The 20,448-nt window shown below is 42.0% G+C and overlaps 1 protein-coding gene across 8 annotated transcripts in view; it reads right to left on the bottom strand.

Annotated features, from left to right (window-relative positions):
• The window catches only part of gabrg2 (gamma-aminobutyric acid type A receptor subunit gamma2), a gene marked incomplete at both ends in the record, with an annotated part of 108,837 nt that extends 91,031 nt beyond the window's left edge, over positions 1-17,806 (bottom strand). For 5 of the 8 annotated variants that reach the window (XM_080748369.1, XM_080748367.1, XM_080748368.1 and 2 more), the window contains one exon: positions 1,533-1,632. Coding sequence is in view for 2 of the 8 variants with exons in the window: in XM_080748362.1 (XP_080604488.1) it covers positions 1,533-1,672; positions 17,685-17,806 (262 nt within the window). Of the gene's footprint in view, positions 1-1,532; positions 1,673-17,684 lie in introns of those variants that run through there. The other 3 variants (XM_080748362.1, XM_080748364.1, XM_080748366.1) reach the window with 3 other exon arrangements.
• Between the last annotated feature and the right edge of the window lie 2,642 nt (positions 17,807-20,448).

Below are 20,448 nucleotides of genomic sequence, written 5' to 3' on the forward strand. Positions count from 1 at the left end.
GTGCATCGTGCTTGACAAGCAGCAGGATATATGCACTTCCTGCAGACACAGGACCCCTGCCCGGCTGTCTGTCAACGTGAAGGGAGAAAGCTACTCCTCAGCTGGCTGGCTCTCTGCTTGGCTCCTCGCTCCGTATTGACAGACAGGGCTAACAGGGGCGTGATGGATTACTGGCCTGTCCTAAAGCCGCGCACGCAAACTCCGCGTACACACACACACACACACACACACAGGCACGCATGACACACACACAGGCACGCATGCACGCACCGCATGCAAAGGTACACATGCCGTATTGCATCTACTGCACAGTATGTGTGTGTGTACCTGAACAAACGTATACACACAGGCATAAAAACACACACAGTAACACAACGCTCACACAAATTCACACATGCACTCACTCACTCACTCACTCACGCACGCACGCATCCATCCATACTGTATACACTCCTTTTGCTGTCCAACATGATATGTCCCTCGGACTTAATATTGTGCACATTTAGCGCAGTGGTGATAACTAGGTATATTTACTCAAGTGGCTTTACTTGAGAATGTACATTTTGTGATACTTTATACTTCTGCTCCATTACAGTTCAGAGGCTAAATCAATCAATCAATTAATTATTTAATTAATTAATAACATTAGTTTTTGGTACCTGTGTTGTGACAATAACATTATATTGATTGTCTGATCATGGCATTGATTGTCTGATTGTGGTATTGATTGTCTGATTGTGGTATTATTGATTGACTGATTGTGGCATTGATTGATAGTGGTATTGGAACTTGTAGTACTTCTTCCACCACTGGTTTAATATTACAGAAACCAGTGAACTTTATGTTCTGTGATCTTAGCAGATACACTATCTTGCCACTTGTGGCGGTGTGATGCTATTGTAGCTTGCATTTCTACCAGTTTCTTTTTAAATCACGTCATATAATCCCACACATTTCAGTCTGTTAACAGTCATAAGTCTTTCTCTATTTCCCCGTGTGTGTGTGTCGTGCATCAACTTGGGAATAAGGAGGCAAAAATTGCTGGCAAAGTATTGCACGGTCTCTGCTATAATTGGCAGCAGCTATATAGGGCGGAGACATCTGAGCCTTCCTGCCTTTTTGAAATACTGTGTGCATGCGTGCGTGTGTTTGTGTGTGAGCACATGTGGGACGTGGGGCTCCAAGGAAAGAAAGGTTGGGAACAACTATAGACCTTTGGGCCCTATTTTCGTCCATTGCCTGACCCCTTATCCCTAAACGTCTTTGCCGTTTTTTTAATATTTTGAAAAACATTTTTAAATAGTTCAAACAAATAGCTGATCTACAAGCTCACGTGTCGATGTAGATCGGCTATTTGAAGTATTTTAAAATGTTTTTCAAAATAGTAAAAAAAAGGTAAAGTAGTTTAGGGATATGGGGTAAGGCACGGACGAAAATATAGCTGTGTTTGGGCCCTGGGGGTGGGCGTGACCCTTTTGTGACTCTGTGACTAAATGGTTCACACCGTGGGAGAAAACAAATGGATGCCTCACCTCCGATGTCGGGCCGGAGTTTGTTGTCGTAGCCGTCCAGTAGGCTGTTGAGGATGTGCGTGACGTCGCTCTCGTACACTTTAGGGGTCAGCACCCATGTCTTGTTCGTCACCTCGTCGTCGTCATCCGTCTGGAAGGAGCTGTGAGGGCGGAGAGAAGACGAGACACGCGATGACACCGTTGTTTGAGAGGGAGCGCAAACAACGATCTGGTAACACAAACCCATACAGCAGCGTGCACGCATAGACATCAAAGGAGGCTTGAGCCCCTGCCCTTTTACCCGTCTGTAAAAAGTGCCCTCTCCAGTCCATGAATGCAGTTTTTACAATGGTGGAAGAAATGCAAATCTATTTCCATGCCATACCTGAGGGCGACATTCAAGAGAATTGCCCTGTCCAAACTCTCCTGAACTTGAATGCAGCATCTTATGTGGACAGAATTGCCCTCTCTGTGTAGAAATCCATGCCGTATGCCACTTCTCCAGTATGAACTTGATTATGCTTTGTTTAGTGTGATATCAAGTACTGAAAATAGCCGACCTCCAAGCTACAACACGGAAGGTCTGCTATTTTCAATATTTTCACCAACGCCCTTTTTAGAAATTTCAGCCCCTGCCTCTCTAACATTCTCTGCATGTCCCTGAACCCATAAGACAAATATGGGTGAATTCTCCTTCTACAACACTGCCACCCAAATGTGGAATTCCTTGACCCCTTCCCTTAAAACATGTAGCTCGCTGGCCTCCTTCAAAACCGCCCTGAAAATTCACCTTTCAGGAGGCCATAGGTATAGTTATCACTTCTGACAGGCGAGAAGTGATCACCCCCTTTACCTTACCTCCACCCCCACTTTTTCCCCCTACTCTGTACATATAGTGTTTTATACTTGCGATGATATTTGAATGTTTTTTGTTGCTATTTTATATGTTGATGAATTGAATACCAAGGACCTCCAGTCCAACGGCAACAAGACTGCAAGGGCTTTTTGGGTGTTCCTTTTAGGCAGGCAGGGTGTTTGACTGTACTTGTGCTCTACTACATTTTTAGTTTTGACTGTACGTGTACTGTTCTTCATTTCTTTCTAATAAAATATTCAATCAATCATTCAAGAGGCGAATCATATATTCCCATTTTACCTTCCTTTGCAGAAAGAAGGGAATAAGAGAGAGAGAGGGAGAGAATCTAGATTAGACTATTTTGGAAAACTTGTCCATACTTTACAATATATTCTAGCAGTTATTTCATTCTGCACAAAAGGTGAGTGCATATTGACCCCCATAATGTATGGTTGCAGAGTGTAAAGTGAAATACTGTGTGACACATTATGCGGTGAAAATGTATTACCTTTGAGTAGATTAAAAATGTGAATCAACTAAGCCACAAATCCACTGAAAGCATATCGGGCGTTTCCGTGCGGAAAGTATGCTGTGCATTCACACTCTCATGTTTTAAGATGAAGAGCCTCTTAGTCATTCTATAGAGCCATTGTTAGACCTAAAAACAACTAGGAATTATGGGCCAAACGCTGCATACATGGAGGACCCATGCGTTCTGTACAAGCTGTATCCTGCCTGCTGTTTGAAATCAAAGCGAGATGAAAGGACTGGATGGTTGCTTCTGATCTCTTGGTTCTAACTGCCCTGCATGGAGATGACATCTGTAATGCTATCGTAATCCTGTGGCTTGCAGTCTTTTTGATGCCGTGACATATATACACGAGATGCCGTGCTCTGACTCACAACCGCTTGGGAAAGTCAAAGGCAGTGGAAGCCAAGTACTGTATGCTTAGTATGAAGTGTTCGATTCAATATCAAAGCATAGCGCACTGTTGGCCAGTAGAGGTTTACAAGAATGGATGTTAAGATGAGTAAGCATTACTCATCTCAGCAAAATGTGCTTTTTCTTGTGTGAATAATGATGCAATAATTAGATGATGATGATTAAAATCACGATGGAACTATAAGGGGTAAAGGGTGCATTCAGGTTTCTGTTTTTTGGTTTACTTTTGGTGGTTGTCATACTTTTTGGCTTCAGTACCCCCTTTCTGAATCGACTTTTCTGGACTACAACAGCTACCTATGCATAATATAAACTGTTAAATAAGTCTCTCTATTCAACAGTCGAGCTTGTCAAGTTTTGGATTCAATTTAATTTAACAGCAATTTATCACAAAACATAACATTTCCATTTTCCACATCCTCTTTCCCTGCAGTTTGTACTGTCCACATACTTCCAGGGGAACATACATTTTCCATTTGAGAAACATGGCACTACACCATACAGAACAACATTATATTACCAACTGTACAGTTTCCGTAGGGGACAAAGCCGCTATTTAGTCTTCGAGTTATCGTACATTTGATCAGACATTTTAAGCACTTAAAGCCTTATACTTCATCACTAAGATACCCATGTCGGCTACCTGTCAAACTACTTCCAAAACATCAAAGACGTCCCCAATCAGAACACCACTAATCATGTTCAACCCAGATTAGGCTCATACAAAGGCTTAAATTTGTTCTCCTGCTATGCCACAAAAATGTGGAATGCCCTACCAACGGCCTTGAAGGAGTGTACATCTTGTATTGTTGTATAATTGTCTGTAATTTTAATTTACTGTCTCAATGAAATGAGTATGGAGCCATAGTGCTTTCTTGGGTTTAAATCCTATCCTGTACCGTCTTACTGTGCTTTTCCTATGCGAACCGCTAATAAAGTAATCAATCAATTCATTCAAGTTCAAATAACCATGAGAGCTGGTCACAGCAGGCTTAACATTAAATACAAAACAGTTATAATACAGATAACAAAACTTGGATTATCTTCAAGTATTTTTTCTTCTTCAAGAACACAGGTTTTCAAACTAAAGTAGCCATGTCAATCAATGAATGAATGAATGAATCAATCAATCAATCAATGTATAGGGTCCCACAGAGGTCTACAGCCTACTTGGTCTGCTTCCTTTTCCCCTTAGACCAAAATTCTTGACCGAAAATAGCAGATCTACAAGTTCACAACTTGTCGCAATGTTGACCCATTTTGAACGTAGATCTGATATTTCTGCCCAACGATTGCCCCAGATCAGGAACGCTAGGGTTCGTGAGGTTAAAATGCAGCTGGTGTTTTCAACATTTTGCTTCCATTAACCTTTAGCATGTAGACCCGTAGTTCTGCGATACTGTCATGCTATTTCGCAGTCTGTTCTCTAGACAACCCAATGTGAACAAATCTCTGCAAACAGTCTTTGGCAAACTGTCAAGTAGACAAAACCTTATTTGAATGTTTCACCAGCAACAGCAGCAACTACAAAAACATAAAATAAATTAAATCTAAATTAAATATGTGAACTAATGACTCTCGTGGAAATGATTAATTAGATAGGATGTTATGGTGGTAGAATGTGAGCGCTATATTGTGTGTCATTCTGTTAATTCTTCATCGCTCGGGCAGATGAGACAGTTTTCCATAAAACAGCTCCCTTATCACCATAAATATCTGATAATGACCCTATCTCGCTGTGTGAAAGTGATCAGGGTAAATGTTTTCCTTTCACTTCCACACTGAGACAGGGATGATATCAAACAGAATGTTTCTGGAGAATACTTTCTTTTATAGTATACTCGTACTGTGTGTGTGTGTGTGTGTGTGTGTGTGTGTGTGTGTGTGTGTGTGTGTGTGTGTGTGTGTGTGTGTGTGTGTGTGTGTGTGTGTGTGTGTGTGTGTGTGTGTGTGTGTGTGTGTGTGTGTGTGTGTGTGTGTGGCCCCCAAACTGTGGAATAAATCGTGTGTGTGAGCAAGCGCACGCTTGCTCGTTAATAATGGCCACATCAGTGTGCAGAGAAAGACTTGCTGGGAGCAACATAGTGCTGAATGCCATGAAGCAAGAATATGAGAGACTTGGAAACACTCAGACATAGAGAGAGAGTGTGTGTGTGTGTGTCTGAGAGAGAAAGAGATGGAGAAAGAGAGATTGATGATGTATCTACACATGGGATGGATGGATGGATAGATAAACACAGTAGAACACACATGGGCAACAAACGGCCGGGGGGCCACTGTCACACCCGGCCCGTTGACCATCTCAATCCGGCTTTCGAAGTCCTCAACGAAAAACAAAATCACCCCCTAATTAATCGACATCTGAAAAGGCAGCGTTATGTCAATGGTTTTTGAGAGAACTTACACCAGTTTGTAACTGTAATATTTACCATTTGAGTACATATTAGAGTTCTCAACGGGCCTGAAAATTATGGCCCGGCCCTAACTGGGCCTTAACTAGTTAGCATACATTTTAGGCCATACCCGGTCTACGTCGGGTCGGGTATGATCGGGTTTGGAAAGAATTTGGGAACTCACAGAGTAATAGTAATAAAATAATTTCAAAAAATATATTTTTTCTTTTTTCATTGAGCCCGAGGCCCTACCCAGCCCGACTAATTGGCATACATTTTAGGCCTTACCCTACCCTAAATGTCGGGTTGGGTTCGGGTATTTGGTCGCGTTCGGTTTCCATCCTCAAATGTTAAAATGTTCATACAGTGAAACAGTCTGCCATGGATCCATATTTGTACCACAATCTAATATGTTTGATAATGTGAGTGATACTCACATTAAAGCTGTAGGAAAAAAAGGTTGACCCTATTATAAAGTTGTCTGTTGTGTCTATCAAATTCATGCAGTTTTAACATCATGCAGCACTATATAGATCAGCTATATTTCAAATGGCAGATCTACAAGCTCACAACGTGTCAATGTAGATCGGCTGTTTGAAGTATTTTAAAATGTTTTTTAAAATAGTAAAAAAAAGGCGAGGAAGTTTAGGAATAAGGTCTAAGGCATAGCCAAAAATATAGCTCTATGTGTTTCAAGTTTCAATTCAATTCTGTGGCCCTTCACTCACTTCATTGAAGTATGGCCCCCTTGAAATAAAATGCCGCCCATCCCTGCTGTAGAATGAAGAGGATCAGAGAGACTGATGCGATCTCAGTTCTGGGCCTCTTCTGTCGCTCTGGTAACCATGGAATCGGATCGGGACGGTGGGCCGGGGAACAAAAGCGCAACCTTGAACAAGTTGTGAGCCTTCAACGGGGCTTCAACAGCGAGAGAGAAACCAAGGCTGCCAAGCTTTCAGATGAAAGGGAAAATTCATAACAAAGGGGGAGAATGTATTTCCGTGGTGCGAAGAAAAAAGAAAAGAACAGAAGTCCTAATAGCTTTCTCGTGCTCTTAGGGGTTGATGTGGGACCTCGTGTCTGGAGCGGCAAGCCTCCTCAGCATGCATTATGGGCCATTAAGTGCTATCTATCTCCACCCGGAAACCACCGCCTGGCACATCAAATGTTCATTATATTGCTCAGGTGGACCTTTTAAACTCATTCAAAACGGGTACACATTATTGTGTATCATTATTTTATGCTTCAACTATTGAAAAATAGCAGATATACAAGCTCACAGCGCGGCACCGAGTGCCGCGCTGCGAGCTTGTAGGTCTGCTATTTTTGAAAAATCGTGAAAATTGGAATTTTGACCCGATTCTATAAGTGTCTTTTGAATCCTTCTAAGGTTTTTCCTGAAAAACCTATGTTTCTATGTCAGCAATCTGGCCAGCCATCGTCAAAGAAAAGGTCCTTTTCTAACTGGAGCTCAGTTAGCCTGTTCTTGAGAGACTACTATGTCAGTGGTGCTCAAACCTTTTCATGTGAAGGACCCCCAAAATTATATGTATTTGGCCATAGACCCGCATCTCAAAATATTTAGTTCCAGGGACCACCCAGAAGCAACATTTGAGTTACAAACGTTCGCTTTGAAAATACACATATATTCAAAGATTTGCACACATTTTCATGACAAGAATAGCAGATCTACAAGCTCGCAGCGCGGCACTCGGTGCCGCGCTGTGAGCTTGTATATCTGCTATTTTTCACTGGTTAAAGCATTCAATAATTCTAGGCCTAAATGGGTTAAATCTGTCTTACTGAATGCAGTGAGTGGACATGTCCTGGAAAAATACCTATTCAGCTATTCAATACGACAGCTATTCAACGCAAAACGGGGAGAGAGAGAGAGAGAGAGAGAGAGAGAAAGAGTCGTCTGGAGACAGAGACAGACAGACAGACAGAGAGGGAGAGCTTATGAGAGGGGAAGTCCTTGAGAGTGAGACGGAGATGGGGAGAAGACTGAGAAGGCTAGCGAGTAATGACAGAGATAGACGGCTACAGCCGATCTATGAGGTCACAAAATGGGCATTGTTCACTACTTTTGCACCACTCGTCGTACACCAAACAAGGTACAGTAGGTAGGCAGATGCATAGTAGGTAGATATATACATAGACAGATACATAGATCGATACACAGGACCACAATGGAAACAAGTACCCAGGACTTTTTTTCTGTTATCCTTTTAGCCTTGAAGGAGTAGTTCACCCCGCAAATGTTTTTTTTTATTGATTACTCACACCATGGAGACTTGAGTCCAATAATATTTATTTGTATTTGTAGCATTCCTAAGACAAACAACATATTATTGTAAATCTACTCCCATTGATTCCGGATGGGGACCTGAATGCATTTGGGTCCCCATCCGGAATCAATGGGGGTCAATACTCACACCATGGAGACTTGAGTCCAATAATATTTATTTGTATTTGTCGCATTCCTAAGACAAAAAAAATATTATTGTAAATTTACTCCCATTGATTCCGGATGGGGACCCGAATGCATCCCATCCGGAATCAATGGGGGTCAATTTATTGTAATCAAATTTGTGTCTTAGGAATGCGACAAAAATCCAAAAATATTATGTTACTCGAGTCTCCATGGCATGAGTAATCAATAGGAAAAAAAAACATTTTGTGGGTGAACTACTCCTTTAAGGCTTGTCCATACTTTGTCCAAAACCAAACTTTTCGTCGGAAAGGTCCGGTTCGACCTTTCCGACTGTGTAATCTGAAAAGCATTACACCGAATTAGTTTGGAAATCTGCACGTCGGAAAGTCGTAACTCACCGAACAAAAGTTTGGTTTCGGAGATACTATGGACAGGCCTTCAGTGTCTGACTGTACCTCGCTGTTTATATTTATGACTAATACATTATTCAATCGATGAATGGATGGATGGATGGATGGATGGACAGGGAGAGAGAGAGAGATACATATTGCATACTACACACACATACATACATACATACATATTGTAGTATACAGTTGTTAACCCATTTAGGCCTAGAATTATTGAATGCTTTAACCAGTGAAAAATAGCAGATCTACAAGCTGCGAGCTTGTAGATCTGCTATTTTTGAAAAAGTCATGAAAATGTGTACAGATCTTTGAATATACTGTATGTTTTTCAAAGCGAACATTTGTAACTAAAATTTTGCTTCTGGGTGGTCCCTGGAACTAAATATTTTGAGATGGGGGTCCGTGGCCAAATACATATCATTTTGGGGGTCCTTCACATGAAAAGGTTTGAGCACCACTGACATAGTAGTCTCTCAAGAACAGACTAACTGACCTCCAGTTAAGTGAAAAGGACCTTTAATTTGACGATGGCTGGCCAGATTGCTGACATAGAAACGTAGGTTTTTCAAAAAACCTTAGAAGGATTCAAAAGACACTTATAGAATCGGGTCAAAATTCAAATTTTCACGATTTTTCAAAAATAGCAGATCTACAAGCTCGCAGCGCGCGCTGTGAGCTTGTATATCTGCTATTTTTCACTGGTTAAAACATTCAATAATTACAGCTTGAGAGAGATTCTGGAGATTTTGTAAGGTGCTGCTGCAGTTCCTCATCTATATTCATCTGTGGGAGTATCTCTCTGTGAATAGAAATACTCCAGAGACGAACAGATCAAAGGCAGAGCCATGAGTTCTCCACCGCAGACAGATCTGAGGTTTTGCCTGCTAATTTGATACCGGAAGTCCACAGAGGGCCGTGTGTGCGTGCGTGTGTGCGTGTGTGTGCATTGCAATGGAGAACTGTTGTGATTTAACACATTAGTAGTCAACAAGATTGAGGACAACCTAATGCCTTGTACTATATACAGTATGCGTTATTTCAACATCACCAAGAGAGCCATACAACGTGTGCAGCACAACAAAAATATATGGCTATCTATTTGTTAGTGTCATAGTAAGTAATCTTCAGCAATGGCGACTCGCTTGAATATTTGCTTTCTACATTGCAGTGATAATACATCATTTATGCAGTGCTGCACTGTAAATGTAGGAAAAACACCGCTGCAAGCAGGAGAGCCCATGCCAAAGTGGCTCATATTTCAGTGGATTATGTTTCCCACCAGCAGCGACTGGGCAGTGGGCACCCACTTTACCAGCACCAGCAGCTGAAGTGTCCCTTTTTTTAAATGTGAAAACTGAGCACTGTGCAATTTTGAAACCTCATTTGTCCATTTCTGCTGAGCACCACTGAGGTGCAGTTTAAGGTCTCCGTACCAGATTGCAGAGAAGCGCCTTGTCCGAGCAGTTTTTGTTAATAGATTCATTACAAGGTCTAAGGAGGGCAATAACAGCAATATCAGTTATGGAAACCACTGTTTGTCTACAATTAGCCTCCCCATCAAGTTCTCCTGTGCTGCCATCTCCCCATGTACATAATTGCAGATAATGAAGGCGCGCATCCTAATGAATACTGCGGCCTGGTATCTGATATGAAACCGGCTCTGTGCCGGTATACCGTAACACTTGTGCTTATTTCGCAGACCGAGGCTCATAACGGCACAAACGACAAAACTGACAATTTCACAGAGCTTGTTGTAAGCATCTTCAGCAGCGCCACGATATACTATTCTGAGTAGATGCAGATTACCCTCCCTCGGGGTGCTTTATCGCAGAGAAAGATGGAAACAGATTGGTTGTCACTTTGCAAAAATGGCTGTTCCCGCTTACCATACCCTGAGGACACGTGTGATAATTGGCAACAGATCACCTGACCTAGAGTACAGTGGCCCGCAAGACTCCGTTTAACCAACCTCTCGCAGTGAAGGCAGCACGATTTATAGATTAATCTCAACAGCCTACATCATTAAGTCAAGTAGATTAATGCAAATGAGAAAATGTGGCTGACTTGGAAAGTGAAACCAGGTAAAGATCAAACTCAAAAGTGCATCTTTTCCCCCCTCAGGTTGACAAGTGTTGAATTACCGTAAAAAAAAAAAAACGCAATGATTAGTGATCATTTCCTAAATCAGTGGTTCTCGACCTGTGGGTCGGGACCCCCAGGGGGGTCCCCAAATAATCTTGGGTGGTCTCCAGATGATTAACTTAATGTGCAACATTGTTTTCTCACTCGACAGTAAACAAGCCAACTTAAAGTGTAAGTGTATAGAGAGGGGAAGTCCTTGACGATCTACATGCACACGCCTCGCGTAGATCAAGCCTCAACTTTTAGTACTTGTCAGGGTAGGGGGTCCCCAGTTAAAATATGATTATTTTGGGGGTCACGGCCTGAAAAGGTTGAGAACCACTGCCCTAAATGAAACAAAAAGCAGGGACTGTATGCATTTCTGCTGGAGTGGAGCAGGAAACAAAAGGTGCAGAGGGGGGAACATTTATTAACCTTTACACATATCCCTGGCTCACCTGCTACCTACGTTCCTGTGCCCTTTAGAAAGAAACCCACACACTGTTTTGGATTAAGGAAAGCCTGGAGACCTATATTTATCCTAGAGAGTCTCTCAGGATAAAGATAGGTCTATTACCTGCAGGGCTATAGACAGCAGCAGTGTCCATGGTGAAATGCTTCACTCCTGAGCACTGTCGTACAGTGTGCCGTACAGTGGAAGTGACAGCACTACTTTATGATGGAATTTGTAAATCCCCGTGACCCAACTCTGGGATTATTGTAACCCTCACCAGGGGCTGTTCTGAATGCCAATAATAATATCCAAACTATCTGGAAGCCCTCTTAAAGATACCCACCCTGTGGGTGATGGCTATGACAGAATCTCAGTCAGTGGTGGTAGCCGGGGAGCCACTGGGCCAAAATGAGAGAGGACCTGTGATGTCATGACATACTCCAAATTTTTGTTTGTCCAATTAATTTGATCAATAAGGTACACATAATGAGAGGCCTGCTCTGCCGGAAATCCTGCGAAAAAAAGTTTCCCATTGACTTCACTATACTGGAAAAAAACACACCAAAAAAAGTAGCATGTGAGGGGTCAAACTAAGGGTTCTTCATGATTCTGAATCCATTGCAAGCATTTGTTTTGCATGAAAAACATTCCTTGGGCTAGATTTCAGCCTCTCAAACCTGTGAAAAGTGATGAGTCATCACTTTTCACCGTTATTTTGGTCCGTTTTCTAGCCCAAGGAATGTTTTTCATGCAAAACAAATGCTTGCAATGGATTCAGAATCATCAAGAATCCCTAGTTTGACCCCTCACATGCTACTTAAAGCATATTTTTTTGGTGTGTTTCTTTCCTTTATATTGAAGTCGATGGAGTGAATAATACAAATGGCCATAACTTTTTTTCGCAGGATTTCCGGCAGAGCAGGCCTCTCATTCTGTGGACCTTGATGACCAAATTAATAGAAAAAACAAAAATTAAAAGTATGTCATGACATCACAGGTAACATCCTATTCTTTGAGCTTTTGGGCCTGTGGCTCCCCGGCTATGGGGACTCGTCTATACAACAAGCTTTTCTCTGACAATCAACTGTTCTGTCAAACTGTCTTCCACCAGGCAAAACGCTATCAACGCAATCTCTTAAGGTGCTGTGGCATTATGAGGAAGGGGAACGCTCAAGTCTGGGATGTGTGAATAGCTACACAACAGCTTGACAGAGAGTCATAGATGTACTGTATCCCAAAAGTCCAAGTTTCCAACAGATGAGGAGGTCACAAACGAGGACGCAAATGAGTTCAGTGGGAAAGATATGATTAGTATGGTTTGGAATTAGAGGAATGATACAGCAATTCAATTTTTAGCTTTCTACATTGTATATGTTACAGTTAGTTTGAGAAACCAGTTAGATTGGGAAAGGAGCGCTTGTTTTAGTTCACCTGGATATGGAAGAAGTTCACCTGGATGTGGAAGAAGCCCATGCATTTGTCCCACGCTGGTGAATGCTAACCTGGTGAATGCTACTATGCCTAAACCTAACCCTTACCCTAACCCTAACATCAGTAAAACTATGCCTAAACCTAACCTCAGGAAAACTATGCCTAAACCTAACCCTAATCCTAACCTCAGTCAAATTATTCCTAGTTCCCCGAAGGAGGCACTGCCTGCTCCACCTTGTGCCCAAAAACGAGCGCTCCTGTTCTCAATCTAACTGAATCTCAAACTAACTGTTTTACTACACAGTAAAGTTAAGGTGCAGTAAGTGATTTGTGTTGTTATTTTTCAAATAAGTAAAAAAATAAATAGCTCTATATTTTCATAGCATAATCATTGTCCTGGTGTATTTGTTCAGTAACAGTGGTCTCCCTGTCTCTCCAGCTCTTTAGTAAACTAAAACCAAAACTAAAAATCACATCAGGATAACAATTTCACCCAATCAGGAGAGGGAACAGTTTTTTATTAAAATAAATCCCCAAATGATCACAAGACTGTCCGTTTGTGTGATCGATCGGCGGGCCAATCGTACGTCACGGAAAATATTTCACGATGACTTGAAAAGATAAGTCAAAATTGAAAAAATAGCCGGTGCTCCCAACGACTTAAATGTGCCGTATTAAAAGCGGTCGCTACTCTAACTTAGGGAGTGTTACTTGTATATATACTTATAGCACCTTAAATGTATCCATCCATAACTCTGAGAGAGTACACATGTAACCAATGCTTATGTTTTAATTAAATGATTCTTACAGAGCAAAATACATCCAGACAGACATCAGGAACCCCTCCCCCCTCAAATATCACATATGTAAATACTAATACTCCTCTTATCACCACCACTACCACCACCAACAACAACAACAGGTATTTTCCATACACTATACTGTTAAAAATCTAGGAGGTGGCAAGGTGATTATTTTCGTCTAACCAGAGTAAGAGCCCTTTAAAGACTGGACAGTATCTGGTTCCAAACAACATTATAGGGGACTGTTTGAACTTGACCTTGTGATATTTTGCATCAAGGTTTTCCCAAAACAACACACATAATCAACCAAAAATAAACCCTGTTTATGAAGTCACGTTCTCAAATGTATCTTTGAACATACAGTACATGCATGATGGGTTATTTATGTCAGTATTGAAACCAATTCCTTCCATGCTGGCCCATACATCTCTAGATCTATCACATTCAAACAAGAAGAGTTTCAGTATGGCAACAGTTGTACAGGACATTCAGTTCGACTAACTGTGTTGCACCATCTCAAGACATGTCTAACTGGAAGCTTGTTTTGCATTTCACAAGATATATTTCTCAAATATAGATGTTTTTTTTTTCTGCATACTGTATACCATGTTCTTCCTCATTTAAAGGTGTATTCAGTGATAATGAAAGTGGCCGGGGGTCATCTTGTCCCTTACTGGTCTTACAGCGTGGAAATGTTTAGTTTTTTTAGATTTGTTTACACCATTATAATGTTCTTGTTTTGATCATTAGACCCAATCACTGAATATCGGTAGGCCTACGTCTCCAGCTTCAGGATATGTATATGATACTGATTTACTACGAGACTGGCATTTTATGAGTTCAGTAGTTTACAATCTAGGCATTTAGCAGACGTTCTTAATTCAGAGCAACTGTGGTTCTCAAAACTTTTATATTGACCATCATAACTAAACATTATAACTACGGCCATACTCTACCCTGATTCGTCGAGGACTGGCTGGCCACCTCTGAAACCCGAATCTAGCTATGCTCGTAACACGGGCCATGGTGGAAGCCCTTATATGGTTAGCACACATTCTAGTGAGGAGAATGAATGGAAAATGTACCAATTGTATTTTTATTTGAATGAAATACAATCACTGAATATACCTTTAACTCTTCATATTGAGTCTTGCCCTCATTTACACCCTCATTAATCTAATAATTGTTCTAAATAATGTGCACCTATCAATATTCCGAAATTCATTCAAACATAAATCACTACATATAGTAGGCCTAGTTGGTAGCTGGTAGTTATGTAATGGAACTGTGTCAGTCCATTTGGTTAAATATGTTCACTCTCTGAGTTTACCTCTGAGGATTTTACTTGGTAGTTGGAATGTACTGTAGCTGAGATGCTATGAGTGACTGGCTCATCATAGTTGCAACATGTTTAAATGTAAATAAAATTCAGCCATTGAGGTTGACAACCGTTGCAGAAACAAGCCAACTTTGGCATTGGCAAAAGCAGTAATTGAATTCTAACGTAATGTCCTTCCTTTCACATCACTTCCTGTAGGTATGGTTTGTGGGCATTGCTTCCATAGCAGAAGCCTCAACCATCTCCAAATGAGGTTTCATACTGTACCAACATGGTTCATCCCAAATCGATGATTGGATTTGGATCATAACAATATATTCTCTTATGCAGTGGTCTTCAACTTTTCTTTTCTCGGGCCAAGGACCCCTTAGCTGTGAGAGAGATACGAAGCATGGACCCCCACTACATATTATATACAATTGTGTTTGCAGATTAAACCTTTTCATAAATGTCATAGATGGCGTCATAGACTTGTTAGACAACACTACCAACCCACATTGGCAGTGTTATGTCGGATTCATGTTAATGTGTATTTTCAGACAGTTAAGCACTCAATACTTGTACTTAGTCTGCTCTTTTTTCTCTCTACACCAAACTTCCGTGCTGCGAGGCGTTGTGAGCTTGTAGATCGGCTACCCATATATGAAGATCCATGGAGATATGGGCATATTGGTTAGACTGACATGTATATATGTCACGGTTTGATAGAGAAACAGTACGATCGAGAAACGGAGCGCTCGTCGTGCAGCGCGGGGCGGAATAAGCGGTCGCTTTGATCCACAACAACGTAGCGTCGGCAGGAATGACAACGCCTCACCCCACGGAGGTTCGGGTTAGGGTTAGGGTTAGGGTTAGGCATCGTTTTACTGAGGTTAGGGTTAGGGTTAGGGTTAGAGTAAGGCATAGTAAGCTAATGGCTAAACACTGCCGAGCTAGGCTAGTAAATAAAGAAAGAGAGTCGCAAACGAGTGACGTCAGTGCCTGCACTAGTGAATGGCTGTCGTCGCCATCTGGTGGTGATTAGTGTGTGGTGAACGACAAAACAAGCGCTCTTACAATGAACGTACTGAGTTACCCAAACGTACTGTAACATATATATTGCCATTCACAGATATGGTAGTCATCCTGGTGATGTCAGAATGAGTCAGCCATAGCCATATATGTAGATCCGGGTGATGTAGAGTTGATGATGTATCGGGGATCTCCATATATGGGCAGGTCAGCATCCATATATGGGCAGGTCAGCCATAGGCATTGAGGTCAGCTATAGACATTGAGGTGTTACGGACCTACTGACATGATGTGCCGGTTTACATACTTAACTTCGACCTTGAGTCGCAAATTCGCAATAATCACCCATATGTAGCTCATTCCTTAGCCTTTTGGACAACACTTTTGATGAAGCCCAAGCATTTTAAACCTATAATAATGCAATATGCTTAACACTATAATTAGCTATTTCCGTGAGTGTGTATTATGATACCACACAGACACAGTAGGCTAAGTCATCATAATGATTTGTTAAGGTGATTGTTATAGCCCATAAGCTATATAGCATCATGAATATTCATGAATGTCTTCCCATGCATGCAGACGTCATAACATAGAATGCCAACTGGTCATAAATGCCTGCATTCTTGACGTAAAGAGGCCTAATTGGGATATAGCACGAGTTTAATTGACACTTGTGTGAATAGGCTACCATCCCAAAGGCACGCCACCTAACGCAAGGCACATCACACATAGGGCTAAGCCCCTGTTGTTGCATTTAACAGCACGTCAGTGATTGAGTGCAGATCGACTGATTTATCAGCCTCCATTTTTCACCTCCTGGCAACACGAACACAAGGGAAGGAAGCCTTTGTACGAGTCTGATGATCCAACCACCCACTTCCTCCCAACTATAGCTATTCTCATGTTCTTATAAGTGCAATGGAAATTGCGTCATGACGAGATCTGTACAGGCTATATACTGTACGTCTTAAGACGATTTCCATGAGACTGAGAGAGGGGGAGAGAGAGAGGAGGGGGAGAAAACAAAACGAAATGACGTTCCGTTTGGCCAGAGAATACATGCGCAGACAGGGGGTCCATATGTGTTATCCTTATTGTGCCTTTACAGTTCTATTTTCTCTGTGAAATGTCTGCCATTTTGAAATATTTTCCTCTGTTTCCCCCCCTAATGATACGGAGAAGATACGGTATCTTCAATCGGCTTATGAAAAACGCCGGCTGTTTATTTCGTTTGTGTGGTAGTCTATAGGCTAATGCAACTACAAGAAAACATTATAGTCGCTTTAATCAGATTGACTGAGGCTTTATCTTGGCATAAATAAAGCGATGCTTGAACATAGCTTAGCACTGAGTATAATATGCAACCTTATAGCTTCAGACATCATAGATACCACTGTATTGCATCTCTAACAGCACCAATAGGCTAGGCCACCACAAGGCACGCTGTTCTATCTATCTGTAAACAGGCTACCAGCACTGTCTGTCAGTGTATCTATATGGCCAGCCTGTTGCGACCGTTTAGCTGTTCATTGTAAACAAAATATCAGCTAAAAAAAAAGCATCATTTATACTCCGTGGTACGACGGTGTCGCTTGCCGAAAAGGCACAACAGGCTACATACAACTCGGTCTGTCTTCTAGGCCATGAACGCCAAAACGCGGCGACTTAAGTCAATGTATAACCTGTTCGGGGCTGTCAAAAGATCCTTTCAAGGTGTGATGCATAGACTACATGCCTTATGACCCTCCTCCTCTTTCCAAGCCCTCTCTCTGATCCGACATTATGATCCCTCCTAACGTATTGATTGATAGAATACAAATGCAAAAAGACAATTGCTGTGTGAAAAAAACAAAGAAAAAAAAACAACAACCACCCGACATACAAATAGCCTACCTATCTTTGTAAAAAGCAGACAATGACTAACAATGTCTTCGGCCGGCTGGGGAGGGGGGGAGTCTTTAGCTTATCTTCTTACCTTGTAGGAAGATGACTGAATATGAACACCCACAGCATCAGCTTCATGGGGAAGGAACAAGGCTTCGCCATCGTCGCTGCCGCCGCCGAGCATTTGGAGGCTCCGTTCGGTGAGCCCGTCATCATCACAGCCGTTCCCCCGGTTCCTCCGTACCGCACAGAGCAGATGAACGCGTCCCTCTCCTCGTAGCCTATTCTAGCCAATACTGTGATTCCTCCCAGTCCCTATCATGCATTATTACGACGCACATAGCAGAGCGGCTCTCGACATTATAGACCCGAGGTTTGGATGAGAGGGAACGAACGGCGAAAAAAACACAAAACCGACGGGATTCGATCAAGGCGTCTGAGATTTTTTTTCTCTCTCCTTTTTTCCCCCCCACGACAATATATTTTTTGTAAGATCACCCAAAGCGAAGGTTTCTTCTCCGTATTATGGCCTAAATAAAATTAAAAAAAAAAAGCCCACCAGAGTCTCCGACGCCCCGGTCGTATTAAACAGACTAGGCTATCATATATAGTCTAAATAAATATCCATGCAGCAGCTGAGAAAAGCATCGGAGCCTCGGCGCTGAATGCAGATTAAAACACTGTAGGGTCAGAGAGAGTATAGCTGCACGTTGCTGCAGCACGACGAGGCTCAACACATGCGTGGTTCCAGCGAGCAGCGGAAGGAAGCATAGGGGGGATAAGCGTTAGCTCTATGCCTAAAATAAGGACGGATCATTGGGTTGGGGGGGTGGTGTTTGTTTTCTGTTGAGGATATAGGTGCATTTGACGTGATGGGGTAATAGTAGGCTATAAACGCAATCTTAATTCCAAATATTTTCAAATCAGCACCTAAACACAGACCGGCACTGGCCATAATGGCTGCGATAATGTCAATGTAATAGCCTATGTATTTTTTGCCTACACATATCTGTCAAACAGCGCCATGAATCGGTTAATGGTTCGTCTGCTTTCAGCACTTTGGACAGTTCCCTGATCAGCACCATGGATAGCGACCGTCAGTGTTCTCCTGCTTTCGTCAGAGCGGGAACAGTTCTCGTGGCCCTTTTGCTGTGAGAAGCTCATCCTCAAAATGGAGTCCTGAAATATTGATTGATTAATTGATTGATTGATTTAGGTCATTGGTTCTCAAAGTGGGGTCTGGCCCCCATTCCCCATAGGAATGATAGGAACCAAATGGACCCTTATGGGTATGTAACTCAGAGAGTGTACACATTGTAGGCATACTTTAAACTCTCAGAGTTAAATTAACATTGATTTCACAATATAAATTGAGGTGCCAGAGAAATACCATTAAATGGAGGTCTAATCCATGTAAAACTTGGGGTCCTTGTCAAGAGCCATAACAAATCTCTTATGGGGGTCCCTGGCATATCTTTTCAAATGGGGGTCCAGGGGCTAATAAGTGTCAATTTGGGGGACCTTAACATGAAAAAGTTTGAGAACCACTGATTTAGGTTGCACAACTGTTTTAGCAACTAATAGGCTGCCAAGTCAAAGCATCTCCATTTTCAATTATCACTTAAGTAAAAACATTTTTTTTCCAATATTGAGAATGACGAAACGAAAAACAGCACATGACATCCATAACCCACAGTGTATTAATCACTTGAAGGTGAATGTGATTTTATAAAAAAGAAGGGTGGGGAAAAAAGGGTGGGGTTGGGGCTGAGGGTGGGGGGATACACAGCACGATGCACACTCTCATGAGTTCACCTATTAAAGGGACAGTATTAAAGGGATAGTTCACCCCCAAAATGACCTTTTCTTCCTATCGATTATTATCCCCCTTGGAGACTTGGATTCATGGATATTGTTTGTGTTTTTGTCTCATTCCTAAACCAATTATTTGATGATGACCAGCAGTGGTTCCCTATGGAGACACAAAGAGCCTGCTTTGTTCCCTATGGAGACACAAAGAAGAGTCTCCTCAAATTATTGGCTTAGGAATGTGACAAAAACAAAACTAAAACATCACCATGAATTCAAGTCTCCATGGGGTGAGTCATCGATAGAAAAAGAAATCACACCCAATGTGAAGTGAGCGGTGGTCTTCAATTGGTAATTGGTGATGTAATACAGGCTACACGCACATTGCTATGGCAAAACGCTGAGGAAAACACATTGCTATGGCAAAACGCTGAGGAAAAGTGGCTACAGATAGGTCTAGGATGTAATTGGTGATGTAATATGGCTACACACACACACACACACACACATATTGCTATGGCAAAACGCTGAGGAAAACACATTGCTATGGCAAAATGCTGAGGAAAAGTGGCTACAGATAGTGGCTACAGATAATTGGTGATGTAATATGGCTACGCACACACACATATTGCTATGGCAAAACGCTGAGCAAAACACATTGCTATGGCAAAACGCTAAGGAAAAGTGGCTACAGATAGGTCTAGAATTTTGTAATATGATGTAGGCTACGCACACACACATATTGCTATGGCAAAACGCTGAGGAAAACACATTGCTATGGCAAAACGCTGAGGAAAAGTGGCTACAGACACACGCACAGCCACTTATAGGAGCGGTTTACCACCGCTCAAAAAGTCATTTTGGGGGTGAACTATGCCTTTAACACACCATAGGGTCTGTATGTCTATGTATGTATGTCTCTCTCTCACACACACGCACGCACGCACGCACGCACGCACGCACGCACGCACACACGGAAATAATTATATAAATGAACTGATTAAAATGCATGCCTGTAGGGGTAGTGTTAATGACGTCAGCAAAGC

The sequence above is a fragment of the Nannobrachium achirus genome (assembly GCF_963921795.1).
Source record: "Nannobrachium achirus genome assembly, chromosome: 19".
NCBI classification, from domain to species: Eukaryota; Metazoa; Chordata; class Actinopteri; order Myctophiformes; family Myctophidae; genus Nannobrachium; species Nannobrachium achirus.